This window comes from Panthera leo, chromosome B4 (assembly GCF_018350215.1).
Source record: "Panthera leo isolate Ple1 chromosome B4, P.leo_Ple1_pat1.1, whole genome shotgun sequence".
Classification (NCBI taxonomy): domain Eukaryota; kingdom Metazoa; phylum Chordata; class Mammalia; order Carnivora; family Felidae; genus Panthera; species Panthera leo.
Genome location: NC_056685.1, coordinates 129502105 through 129516168, shown reverse-complemented (window position 1 = coordinate 129516168; position 14064 = coordinate 129502105). Strand labels below are relative to the sequence as shown.

At 44.2% G+C, this 14064-nt stretch overlaps 1 protein-coding gene across 9 annotated transcripts in view; it reads left to right on the top strand.

Annotated features, from left to right (window-relative positions):
* RBFOX2 (RNA binding fox-1 homolog 2) overlaps window positions 1-14064 on the top strand; it is a 281671-nt gene that overhangs the window by 118412 nt on the left and 149195 nt on the right. Inside the window, exon 1 of one of the 9 annotated variants that reach the window (XM_042947684.1) lies at window positions 11282-11440. The exons of the other annotated variants lie outside the window; for them this stretch is intronic. Within the exon in view, the coding sequence (XP_042803618.1) occupies window positions 11426-11440 (15 nt within the window). The 5' untranslated portion in view covers window positions 11282-11425. Of the gene's footprint in view, window positions 1-11281; window positions 11441-14064 lie in introns of those variants that run through there. 9 annotated transcript variants of the gene reach the window in all.

Sequence of the window (14064 nt, the reverse complement as noted above, 5' to 3'; positions counted from 1 at the left end):
CATGACTCCCGTGCAGTGTCTCCGTGGATTAAAGTAGCCCCCAGAAGCGGTTTCACGGGCGCGTTGATGGCTTCAACAAGGGAATTCATTTGCTTTTTTTCAGACTTCAAGACACATTTTGGAGAAGTTAAATCATTCTTAAGTGTAAAAACGGAAGAGATGAAGCCATTTTTGTTTTAAATATACTGCCTGTGCCTGAGTGCACAGGTTTAAAAAAAAAAATCCTTTTTTGTATCAGGGCACCTTCCCTTACTTCTCTCATACTGCATCCCCCCTTTAATGATACGTTGCTACATAGTCTGTAGAAGCCGTATGCATGTATTCAGTTTTTTCTTTTGAGTGAATAAATTGTAGAAGTAAACCATTGCTAGCATCGATTTAAAAATGGCTGGGCTACCTCTGGACAGTTTGTGAAACGCTAAAACAGGGTTATCTATTTCAAATGTGTCATATTCCCTAACTGCTTTCAACCTTTTACCACCGTTACTCTTTTTTCCCCCTTATAACCACTCAACTCCTTCCACACCCCGCCCCTCCCCCCCCCTTTAGAAAAGGAAACTGAGGTTGCTGATCTAGTATTTTCTGCAAAGTAAAAGAGATAAGAAAGTTAGTGAAGGAGGTTTGACAGGGTCACAGTATTCCTTGGGCTTGAAACCCAGGTTTCTGTTTTAATTGCTTTCATATACTTTTTGTTTTGTGACTGACACTTAACCAGTCAGCTAGTATAGTGGTAATGGCAATAGTAATGATGGATATAACGCTCTGTTTACAGACTAGTTAGCACAGTCTGTTTTATTTGAGTCTGACAGCATCCCTGTGATGTAGGCATTATTACCCGCTTTTTTCACGTGGTGAAAATGAAGGTGTATATATATATACAGACACACACACACACACACACACACACACACACACTTGACTTTTTTCATATTGGAATTCAGGAGCTGCTACGCTAATACTGTATTTCTATGATTTTGGTTTCTGTCGTATCAAATTTCTATCATTTTGGTTTGTAAATTACAGTAAAATAATTTACGATGGAAAGGCTCACTTAGGATTAAATTCAGCTGCATACAGTAGAACCTCCCTCTTCCCCCACCAAGCGGCTAAAACGGGAGTGAGTTTTTATTGTGTTTCAGGAAAAAGAAGCCTGAAAGTAGGTAGTCCAGAGCTGATGTGGTTCTCCGTGGTTATCACAGACCCAGGATCCTTACTGTTCTTTGCTTTTCTGTCTGTAGGATGTGGCCCAGATGGTTGCTACAGCTCCACCCATGATTCCTCCCCTGCTAAAGAAGACTTTCAGGAAGTCTCCTATAACATTTCTACTAATATTTCCTTGGCTAGAACTTAGTCTTATGGCTGCACCTTACTGCAAGGGAGGTTGGGAGATATAGTTTTTTTGTTTTGTTTTTTTTTGTAAGGTGTGTATGGTAATGTCCTAGAATGAAAACCAAGTTTTGTTACTAAGGTAGAATGAAAGAAAAAATATTGGGAAGTCACCAGCATTCTCCCCTCAGGGACTATCAAAGTGACCTGACCTTGCCTCCCATATGGTACAGAAGACCATTCTGTAGCTTTCCTGGGGGGTTTTCAACCAATCTTTGCTGGATTATCCAGTAAGATGTTTTTATTCTTGAAAAGCGTACATCTTTCTGCAAGCATTTTTTTTTTTTTTTTTCAAAAGTTAATATGAGGTCATGGTAAGGATCATTGCACTTTCTGTAACAGTTCAGCTTTGAGTTTTTTGAAATCAATTCATTAATTGAGATTTCAAATAGTAGAGAGTGAACTTTTTAGTAAGAATAAAATATAAGTTAAATAGGTGTCTAGCCCTTCAGTTAAAAAAAAATTTTTTTTAATGTATGTTTATTTTTGAGAGACAGAGCGTGAGCAGGGGAGGGGTAGAGACAGAGAGAGGGAGACACAGAATCCAAAGCAGGCTCCAGGCTCTGAGCCTGACATGTGGCTCGAACCCGCGAACCGTGAGATCATGACCTGAGCTGAAGTCGGACACTTAACCGACTGAGCCACTCAGGTGCTGTTTTTAAAAAAGATTTTTTTTTTTTTTTTTAGTGTTTTAGCCCTTCAGTTTTTTGAAGCCTGGGTAAGCCACTAGATTATAGGTTTCTTGGGGATAGAGAACTTGCTTTAAAAAAAACAACAAACTTAGGTGACAGTACATGTATGTGGCTCAATATTCATAAGGTACAAAACAGTTGTATAGTGAAAAGTTGCTTCCCGATTCTGGTTTTGAGCCCTCCCAGTGCCTTTCGCCTTGAGACAATAGGCATTTTACCATTTTGTGTATAATTCCTCATCGCACCCTCCCCCTCATGAAAATGTGCTATACATTATTCTGAACGTTTCTTTTATCACTTAAAAATATATAGTAGAGTATTCCAAGAACTTTCTCTACCCCCCGCCAAAGCTATATAGTGTTCTTTTGTATGGAGGAACCATAATTCCTTGAACAGAAGGATCTTGTCTTATTCTCGTATCTGTCCCTGCTCTGTAAACAACATTTGTTCATATTGGTTTAACTGAACATTCGTTCATGTTGGTTGAACTGAATTGAAAATTTGACCATACAGAATATTTTAGGAATGAGTTATTTTTGGTGGTGGTGTATTCCAGCTCGCTCAGAGGATTTTCCCTTCTCTAAAAACCAAGATGTTTAAGATTTCGTTATTTTGGAAATAAATCCTTGCAAAGTGTATTATATAACTATATAATTTATTTCTTTTTCATAGGATAATAGTAGACACTTCGTTAATGGTTTTAACACAGTTGTCAACATCAATTATACTTTATGACTAAAAGGATGGTGTTTCAGGAACATATACTGGTGTGGCCTTACTATATGGCCCCATTTTGACATCTGTATGCATTTTAATACCTTACCTGCTTTTTAGATTTTTTTTCTCTTGGTCTCTCTGGTTCCTGATGTGGCTGCCTCTAACATAATATTCCCCTTTCCCCTGGTACTCGGTCCTTACTGCTTCCTAGTTCCTTTTTCCTAATTTGCCTTTTAAATTTTCAGTGGGCAAGTAGCCAGGTAACCAGGATAGAAATGTATTTCTAAAATAAAAATAAATAGTTTCTGAGAGAAGGCCTGGTGGAGTTTCCCTGCCTGCTGATGAAAGTACATGAACATCTTGGTATTTTGGGTACTTGGAAGACCTTTTGCTTCCTAGTTACCATGTTCTAGAACAGCTCTGTCCAATAGAACTTTCTGTGACAATGGAAATGTTTTTTATCTGTTCTGTCCACTAGCCTCATGTGGTTCTTGAGCCCTTGAAATGTGGCTAGTGTGACTGAGGAATTAAAAATTCAATGTTAACTAGTTGAATTAAATTCAAATAGTGACTAGAGCTTACTGTGTTGGATGCATGATTTTATTTATTTATTTATTAAAATATTTTTTAAGGTTTATTTATTTCTGAGACAGAGATGGAGCATGAGTGGGGGAGGGGCAGAGAGAGAGGGAGACACAGAATCCAAAGCAGGCTCCAGGCTCCGAGCTGTCAGCACAGAGCCCGACAAGGGGCTCGAACTCACAGACCGTGAGATCATGACCTGAGCTGAGGTCGGTCACTCAACCGACTGAGCCACCCAGGTGCCCCTGGATGCATGATTTTAGACTCTGGATAATTCTATACAGCAAGCTTGATTGTAGTGGAGCTTGGATTGGGATGCTATTTTACTGTGCTTAGCAGAACACATTTATAGTATTGGAAGGGAGGCAGTTTGGAAAGTTGGTGTTCAGTTTAGCTTAAAGTAAATGGACTGGAACTGCTTTTTCATACCAGTATTATGTTTATTGCAAACTAATATTCTAAAGCCATTGGTGCAGGCATGTATTTATGGTTTGTAGCTATCACAAAACTTTTGAGCCCTTTTGGTTACTAGGGCAAAATTAGTAGCGCTCTAACTTTATTTATAGGACTTAGTTAGACAGTTGCCTGAGTGCCAGAAACTCCTACAAATAACTTTGACCTTCCTTAATAAAAAGTCAAGGGATAAAATGTTCCATAGTAGAAGATCTCAGTTGTATGTGGTATATATAAAATACTGCTTTTTAATAGAGAAATTGAAAACAAATAAGAAAACCGAAGGAATAAATAAATGATTGATTTTGATATCTACTAGGAGGAAAATAAAACGAGCACAGTAGTAGAGAGCAGGGGCTTGGGCGAAGGATCTCCAACTGGAGAGAGTGGTCTGGAGAGTTTTTTTATTTGAGGAGGTGTTTTTAAGTTGAGGTCTGAAAGATAAGAAGGAGCCAGCCTTGCAGAGGATAAAGCAGGATGAGGAGGGGTTTCAAGAAGAACATCTTCTTCCGGGGGGGGGGGGGGGGAGGGGGGAGGGAAGCTGAGGAGAGGGTTAGACTAGATCAGGAATTGGCGTGAAGCCAGTGCATTTAGAGCCTAGTGATTGAAGGCCAGGTAATGATGTGCACTGAGGTTGGAGAGGCAGGCACTTAGCAGGTCATCTAGGACCTTAAAGGCCAGTCTAAGGACTTCAGATAGAGGACATTGTTAAGTGTAAGGCGAAGCTATAGAATCATGGGAGTGATAGGATCTGATTTGTGTTTCAAAAACTCCCTCGGGCTGCTCTGTGATGAATGTTTTGAAGGGGAGCCACAGCGGAAGTGGAGGAACGGTGATGTCCAGGAAGGAACCGACAGTGGCTTGGCTTAAGGTGGTGGCAGAGGAGACAGGGAAGTCAGACACACAGAACTTGCTGATGGGTTTGATGTGAGCGGCGTGGGATAAGGGAAGGGACGCTGCCTTTCCTAATTGCCAGGTGGTCCCACGTATCGAGGTAGGGGAACACCAAGTGTATACTGGGTTTCCAGGGGGTGGTGGTGGCAGAGAATTAAGAGCCCGTAATGTGGGACTCGTCTGTGAGATGGCTGAAAGTCCCACTGGAGCGTGAGAAGAGGTCTAGGCTGGGTTATAACTTGGTAGTTATTAGCGTGTTGATGGTATTTGAAGCAATGGGAATGGATGAGACAATTCAGATAAAAGAGCGTGACCCAGGATTGAGCTGCAAGGAACGCTTTCTTTCTAGAGATCTGTTGAGGGAGAAGCCAGAAAAAGTCACTGAGAAGAAGTAATCAGTGATGTAGGGGGGTGATGGTGGGGGAACAGTCCCCGGACTATCGTATCTCAGAAGCTTAGAAAAAGAGAATGTCTGAGAAAGTTGGCAACTGGGTTGAATCCTGCGAAGAGATCAGATAAGTCGAGGACCACAAAATGCCCTTTGAATTAAGTAATATGGAAGTCGTTGACATTGACCATTTCAATGGAGTTCAGTGGAGTGAAGGGCTTGGAAACCTTATTTTGAGTAGATTGAAGAAGAAATGAAGGGTGAAGTGGAGACAGGTGTTGTCAGCTTTTTGGGGAAGCATTACTGTGAAGTGGTGAGCAGGGTGGTAGGGAGGTAAGGGGTCAAAGGAGAAGTTTTTAAAAACCATGGTTCATTTTGTCATTTGCCTACTATAGGCTATTGGTGTTTTTTAAAGTTCTTTTGCTCTTACAGATTGCTATAATGAACTTCCTTCTACAGTTGTGCGGCTTTTCTAAGCTAGGCTCCTTGGAGGTTGGAACTGCTGAGCCCGAGACCACGTGTGCTTCAGATTTTAATAGATCCTGCCAAACTGCCCCCCAGAGCGATGGCAGCAGTATGTGCTTTCCCCATCAGTGCGTGAAAGCGGAGGGAGGTTTTTCTGAGGGTGGGCGTGTGTTTATTTGCTGGCACGATAGTGATGAGTAAAGAGGTGATGAGGATGCAAGAGGCAGGGTGATCAGCAGAGCAGCACAGTCCTTACAGGGGTGCCCGGGGAGGGGCGTGAGCACAAGCGGTGAAATGGGCCGTGACGCCAGGAATGCTTCCTTCGTTGTAGCAGAGGCTAAGAAAGAGGAGATTCCTGCGTTTCTAGGTAGGATTGTAGATTTGGTGGACAGAAGACGCTGTCTGAATGCTTCTCTTATTTGTTTGTTTGTTGGCTTGTTTATTCATTCATTCATTCCTTCCAAAGATTTTATTTTTATTTATTTTTTTTCCATTCTTTTTTTTCAATTTTATTTTTTATTTTTTAAAATTTACATCCAAATTAGTTAGCACATCGTGCAACAACGATTTCAGGAGTAGATTCCTTCGTGCCCCTTACCCATTTAGCCCATCCCCCCTCCCACAGCCCCTAAGATTTTATTTTTAAATAGTCTCTGCACCCAACGTGGGGCTCAGACTCCCCACCCGGAGGTCAAGAGTCACCGACTGGGCCAGCCAACTGAGCCAGCCAGGCGTCCCTGAATGCTCCTCTTTTAAAATGAAATATTTGGGTACAGCAACAGCTGAAAGTCAGATGGTGGGGAGAGAATTGAAGGAGGTTTGAGGAGAAGGCAAGAGTCATTTTGGAGAGTAGGAAGCTTACAAGGGCAGCTTTGGTGGGATTGCTTGGCGTGGATGAGTGCCCCGTTGAGCTTTGTGATCATGAACTTCTAGTGAAGTCGGCCAGCTTGGTTATGTGATCTTTTTCCAGCAGCATTCAGTTGTGTGGGCACAAGCGCAGAGAACGCAGATAACTGTTTCACCAGGATTGGAGATTGGAGTTTTGCCACGTGGCAGGGATGGAGAGGACACGGGATTGAGGGTGTTTGCAAGGTGCGATGCTAATTACGAACTATGGAATCACAGTTGGACAGAGGACAGAGTGGAAGACGTGGCTGGAGTAGGTAGATAATGAAAAAGTGGTTGGGATACGGGCTTCCCAAGAGGGCAGGAATTGTACTGGAGGGGTAACAGAGCGAGTTACATGGAAGTATGGGAGCTTATTTAAGAGTACGATTGAAACATAGTAAAGGAAGAACAGAGCTCTTAAGATAATGTAAAGATAACGCATCTTCCTCTTTTAGGGCCGGTTGCTCTGGGTTCCCTAAACACTGCGGGGTAAGAGCGCTAATACATCACCAATTTGCCTGTAGCTGTACTGAGAGGGGAGCTTTGAGATGCACCCTTTTCCCCCCTCCACCCATGCATCTAGAGCTCACTTTAGACTTCATAGAAGGTAACCGCAGTTCAGAAGAGGTTTCTGAAACCATGCTCTTGACGACATTGGTCGTGGGAATAGGAGTGGTACTTGACCGGCCCGAACCGCAGTCTCTGGGAACTCACAGTGTGTGTCCCCTGAATTCCAAACCTCACCTGTATCATTGATTGCTGGCAGTCTTGGTAATGGGCAGAGGTGGCCTGCAGGGTTATATCCAGGGTAAAATTTCCGTTGATTTTGGCAGTCTTGATTGATTTTATCAGTGAGTAAGTATAGTGCAGTGGAAACTGTCTTGGAGCCCTACAAACCTGTGTTCAGCTTTTGGCTCCTTTGAGCCCCAAGTTCCTTTTACATGTGAAAAAAAATAAAGCAGGGCCTCCCTTACAGAGACACTGTGAAGATGCATTGAGAAAACGCATGCATGGTTCAGGCACGTGGAATGTTCTTTGTACATAACAGCTGCTGGTGGTGTCCTGTCGAAGCTATCAAGCAGGGGTGTGATACTCCCTCCCGGGTTTGTCTTGCAGGGGGTTGAGTCCCCTGACCAGAATGCAGCCACGTCTCCGCCTTTCTTCCTTGAGTCTCTGGCGCTTTGTGAGGACAGTGCTTTATCTGGACCAGCTTTTCAGACTTGAATGTGCCTGCAAACCGCCTGGGGCATTTGTTGTGATGTTGATTTTGATTCTGTAGGTCTAGGGCGGGGCCTGAGAGTTTTCCTACTTAAGTAGCTCCCCGCTGATGCTCAGGCTGCTGATACTAGTCTATGGGTCATATTTTGAGTAGCAGAATTCTGTTAGAGAACTGCTCTGTGGGAATCCTTGCTATTTTAAGCTGAGAGGAAGCAAGGTTAAAAGAGCCCTATTCTTTGAACTTTTTTTTTTTTTCAACTCAAATTCAGTTGGCCCTCATACGGCCCGTGTCTATAGCTCAGTGTTGTGGTGAGTCTGTGTTGTCTCTACCCGTCCCGAAGGTGAAAGGAATATAAATTATGTACAGAGGGCTGTCTTGGATTTCTTCTGGAAAAATCTTCAGTGCCTGATCTCCCAGGTATATTTTTACGAAATTTTGTTGGCTCCTCAGATGGACACGCTTCCCCCAGCAGCCTTTTATACCCACAGAGAACCTGCATAAAACATGCAGTCTCTTGAATTGTTAGACTTTGTGGCAGAGAATACGGAATGTGGCTCCAAACCCTTTCTGAGCGTCTGGCCCACCAGACTCTTCACATTACAAAATCCAGCACTTTCAGAAGTAGGAATTCGAGATGCATTATAGGGCTAGAATTACTGGCAGCACCCATATTGCTGTCCCCGATAATCTGATTTTTTCTTTCTCAGAAGCAGGCTTGCCAGACTTCCTCTGTGGGCCCTCCCTCGGACATTTCCTTCTCTGATGCTCTGATTCACATGTTCTCTCCTCGGAGCTGATACTCAGCCGCTGAGTTTCAGAGTACAGTCACACAGCCTGATGAAATGTTCTAACAGAATGAAGTATGTGTGCATCCTGATCGTATGTACGAGAGAAGACCGTGATCCTTTTCAGAGTGTCTTCGTGGTGTGGAATTGGTAACACCTTTGTGTCTCTTCACCGGCTATAAATCATAGGTTTCCTTATTTGACTTTGACGATTGGGGAGATTTTTTTCCCCCTCTAATGTCTTTGTTTTCTTTCCTTCCCCCCCCCCCCCCTTTTTTTTAAGGTAGGAAAATGCGGACATGCAGGAGCATGAATAAAGAAGGTTCGCTTAGCTTGCCTGTGAATTTTTGGAGTTTTTTTGGTGTCTGTGACGAAAACACAGAAGAGTTTGATTTCCGACCAGACTGTTTACCCAGTTTTAAAAATCATGATCAGAAAAGGAGAAAAGGGAGAGAATCGTTCATAGGAATTTACAAACTCTCCCTGTAGTTCCAAAGTTTATAATGGATCCACTTAGGAGTGTTTTGGAGGTCGTTTTCGGGTTTTTGTGACATATCTGAACTTTTCTTATTTTGTGTCGGAGCTCTTTTCTCTACGCATTTTTCTTCTACTTGGCTCCAGGAGAGTAGGAATATCTTTATCCCATCCCAAACTTGACCAAAAGATAACACCATAAAGGGACAATACGCGAAATTCTATCGTATTTGTTTTTTTGATACTTGGTTGAGAATGAACGAGTCCGTTTTGTGTGTTCGAAGAGTTTGAAAAGACTGCAGTCGCTTAACAGTGTGATTTTAATGCAGATATTAAGAATGGAGTATAGAGAGGCCTGGTAACTTAAGATTTCCGGCATAGACTATGAAACTAGAGAGGAAAGTTGCATTTAAAAATTGATTATAGATGTAACAGTTTATAGGAAGTCAAGATTTATTTTCCCACTGAAAAAAAAAAGGCTGTCTCATGTTTAGATTTGGAAGTTCTTAGTCTTCTTTTGTACTGGAAATGAGGTAATCCTGCCTTCAGAGGAAGCAGAGAGGTTCTGCAGAAAGCAAAAGAAAAGGTGTGGGTGAGGCTGAGAATACTGGCCCCACCTCCAAGTTTATATGAGCTGGGAGTTGAAGGTGGGAGGAGAGAAAAGGTATTTCTTATAAGCTCTCTGGCAGAAGGCAGGTAGTTGGTGGTGGAAGAAAAGGAAAAGTGACTTGTCTCCTACCCTAAGAGAACAAAGAATTCCACTGGAGCGGGCCCTAATACGGAAGCACTACAGCAGGAAAGATTAGGCGGGGAGAGCCAGCGGACCTGTACCTGCGCAGGGCCTGCCTTGAGGGTGAGGCTTGCAGACCTTACTTGGAGATTTTACAAGCAGGCGAGAGCCGTTTCAACATGTCTGAGGGGAACAGAACCCTGAGGCAGCTGCAAGGGGGTAGGCCTCTTGTTTTGGGTTTTTTTGTTTGTTTGTTTGTTTGGTTTGTCTCATTTTGTTTTTCCTTTAATTAAAGGAGTGAAATATTCCTCAAAACACAGAATGTATAGTGGACCTACTGTGTGCTAGGTACTATGCAAAAGATTCCATGGCCCGAAATAGATGGACTCTACCCTGAGAGGCGTGGCTACAGGAGTCAAGATTGGTAGGTACGGGAATGCAGTGGTAACTTAATGCAGAAATGGCAAGAGCCTCGTTACAAAGGCCAGGCTCGCAGCGGAGGGAGGGATCATGCATAGCCAGGGAGGGCTTTTGGATGTGAACCTGCAGAAATGGGTAGGAAGTAAGGAAAGAGAGTGGGCATTGATGGATGAAGGAGTTGGCTATTTTCTGAGTAAGAACCAGCAGGACAGATGATTTGGTGATACCTGTTGTTCACTGTGGAACCTAATCGATCAAACTATGCCTGGCGAATTAGAGGAAATTTCTAAACGTTTGCGCTGCACTAAATTAGGAAACGTGTCACCAGGAACTTGACAGCTTACACATTTCTGTCACTGGAGCTAATGACAATGACTCCACAAGGAATACTCCTACACACCGCTTTTGGTTGAGGAAACAAGGGCTTCATTGGGTTGAGTGATTTTCCCCAGGCCATGATGATAATCCTTGCAGACCCAGCTTCCAAACCCGTGCTCTGTCCCCTGCTCTGTCCCCATGTCTAGTAAAGAATCTGCAACATGGTAGGCACTTAGAATCCATGTGACCTTTGTCCTTTCTCCCTTCAGAAGGGAGGCTGTGTTGATCTGAACTAGGGCAAGTGGTAAAAAAGATAAAAGCCCACTTGAGTTTTATATGGAAGTTTTCTTCTGTTTTAAATTCGGAATTATCCAGGAGAGTGTTGCAAGGCCAGCCTTTCGGGGGAATATAGGCTCTGAGCCTGTTCTGTGTTTATGCTTGGCTTCTGAGGGGGCTCCGGAAGAAATGGACAGGGGAGAAACTTGACTCAATTCCCCTTGATCTTCTTGGAGGGCAGAGTGTTTTGGTTGCTTCATTCATGTTTAAAGAACCCATCTTAAACTAGTTTACGTCCAGCGTTAGAAACTGGTGCTGGTGGTTTATTGCTAGCCCCGCCCATCCCTGCCTTTTGCAATAATCCCTGCGAGTGATGATTGTGTTTCTAGAAGTAGAATGGCAGAGAGAGATTCCCTGAAGGCAAATAGAGAGAGAGAGAGCTGTACTCTCCAGTTCAGACACACGGGGCTGGGAACTCCCAGAGAGAGAGGGGGAGAGGGAGGGAGAGAGGGAGGAGAGAGCACAACAGAACAGTCAGCTGGAGAGGAGGGAGGAGGGGGGAGGAGACCGGTCGTTTCAGATTTTTAAGCTCAAGTGATTGGGGGGGGGGGGGTTTCTCCCCACCCTGAGCCCTTGCCCCCCGCCCCGAGTCTGGCACCTCCTTTCCTCCAGTTCACTGAAGTGCCCTTTTGCAGTCCAGGATCAACTGACCGCTGAGTTTGAGCAGCCCGGTCTGACATGATGTACCTCTGGGTGAGTACAGAGTGCTGTGGGTGAGGGCTTGCACTTGAACATATAAGGAGTGGAAAGCTGCGAGATTGTGCTCTAGCACGAATGGCCTTCCCCTCCGAGCACAGACTGCCACATCCCCTTCTACTCCCAGGTGTTAGGTTCTTGAAGCCTCGCCGCCGTGATGGTGACACTGGTTGTTTTTTTTTTTTTTTTTTTTTTTTAAAGTGTTGTTTATCTTGTTAGACTTAGGCGCAGGGGTGAGCTCCCAGTGCGGCGTCATCCCTTGGGCTTGGCAGGTCTGGAGAAGGCAGATGGGGGCGGGCGAGATGAGCCGGGCCGCCTGGGAGCTGCAGTCGTCCTCGCGGGCCAGGACCCACCTGGGTTTTGCTTTGGGGGCACTGCGTTCGCTAACCAACCCATCTCTCTAGCTATCGAGAGCCAATAGGTGGCGTGGTTCTTGATGAGGAATAAGCTTTTAAAAGTTTTAAATAATTTTTATTGTCCTCCACAATCGTCTGATGAAGTAGGTCACTGTTGTTATGAAAATTTTATGAGGGAAGTAATTAAGTCACAAAGTGACTTGCCCATGGTCCGACACCAAGTCTGTAGCAGCTAGAATAGTAATTAATAACCAGACATTAGAAAGCATTTTACATTTGCCAAGAGCTTAATACCTTCACATTATTTGAATTTATTGTTCACTGCGGCGTTGTAACTTGGGATGGAGAGAAATCTACTGGGATTGGAGGGGTTTTTAAGTTGTGAAATGTGATAACTTTTAGGGGGATGACAGGGACAACGATACGAGAAAAAAAAAAAACCCCATGCTACTTGTAGTTGCGAAAATAAGAGCATCTATAGCCGCTTGCAAAGATGGCGGCGCCCTCTCTTGAGCAGACAGCTGTTGTGTGTTGCTAAGGGAGCCTCCTGGATGTGATGCCCTTGGCCACAAGCCAGCTTTTGAAAGTTTCACTTTGCCCTTTGCCCTTCAGCCTAGATATCTGGAATTGCAGAAACCTACTTGGCTCAGACAGACTAAATTTATAAATATCAGAAGGCAGAATTTTAACTAGGTTTATGGAGACGGAGCTTGGCCACAGAGGGCGTGTGTGTGTGTGTGTGTGTGTGTGTGTGTGTGTGTTAGAGGGACTTCTTTTCCTCCTTCTCCCTTCGTATTCGAATATGACCTTGAAATGTAATTTCCTCCCCTTATTGATTTATTTTTCTAGCGCTTGTAAGAAGTCAAAGAGCTCTGACACACTTTCCATCCTTTAAGTAGTTTTTAGCTCCCTGTGAGCTAGGCATCTGTGTCAAGGGTCCCTGCAGCCTTCTCGGTGGGACTGATCAGCTATCTGTTGACGAGAGGATGGGTTATTCTGTCTTGATGCGTTTGGAAGAGGAGTTATGAAAGGAAGCAAATTGCATTCATCTCATTTCTGCTCATTTATGTTTGACGAGAGCAGACAATGACGGTCTCCTCAGTTGCTTTCTTTGTGCTGCCAGTTATTTGTAAATTTCTCTCAGCCCCCTGTACTTTTCAGCCTTAGAATAGAGCTTCCGAACCAGAGTACCATATGTTGGATTGAGATACACACACGCCAAGATACCTGTTCCCCTCCGCCCTTGGAGCAGCCACGTGGGGCTAGGATTCCCCTGGTCACTTGGACACATGCATTCTCGTTTGCCACTTTGTGCCACAAAACCACTACAACTGTCTGTGTGTGCCGTGACATCTGAAAGTTTGTGCAGCACTGTTCAGAGGGTGAAATGTGTGTCAGCTCTGTTATTATCTGCATCATCTATCCCAGTGCCCCACACATTTGTTGAACTCCATGAAAATGTCCAGAGGGAGCCATAGCTACGTAACACCCAGATATAGAGAGGGGCATCTAGGTGGTCAAGCATCAAGCGGGGAGGCATTGAGGAGGTCCTGTGGGGAAAATTTATCGGACAGGGAATAGGAGAGCAGAGTTTTGTCTAGGCCAGTGCCCAGCCGTGCAACGTTGGGCAGTCATGTAACTGATGTGAGCGTCAGTTTTTACATCCACGAGATAATAGAACCTCCTGTAATGCTCGGAGTCTGTGAAGTGAGTTTGTGTAGCAGTATACATGCCAGAAGGACACCCAGGGGTGCAAGAACGCTTGGGTCCTGGTAAACTGAGAAATCTGTGAAAAGTAATCACCTCTGTTGCCTGCTTGGTTCGATACCAGTCGTGAGTTACAGGTGCTATTTCTCGGGATTCTGGAAAAATTCCTGAACCGTGTTCACTTGTCAATACCTCTGAGTGGCATGGACATTCTTAGAACCTGTAGAGCTGAAGAATAAAAGAGCTCATCCAAGCATTTGGGTTTGTGTAGTGAGACGCGGCTCCTCGTTTGCTTCTGTGTGTCTAGAACTCTGAGGTAGAATGCCGTCCTGTGCTCTCTGTACGTGTCTCTTGGCCAGATCTTCCCCCCACTTAACTGTTGAGTCACCTGCTTTTTAGAGAATTTGGTAGCCTCAGTGGACAACATGGTATGGCACCAAAATATGCATCTTAGAGACTCTACCGGGTTTAAATCCCACCTCTGCCATTTCTGGTCGCGTGGCCGTAAACAAATTACTTAACGTCTCTGAACCTCGGTGTCTTCATTTGTCCCGTGGG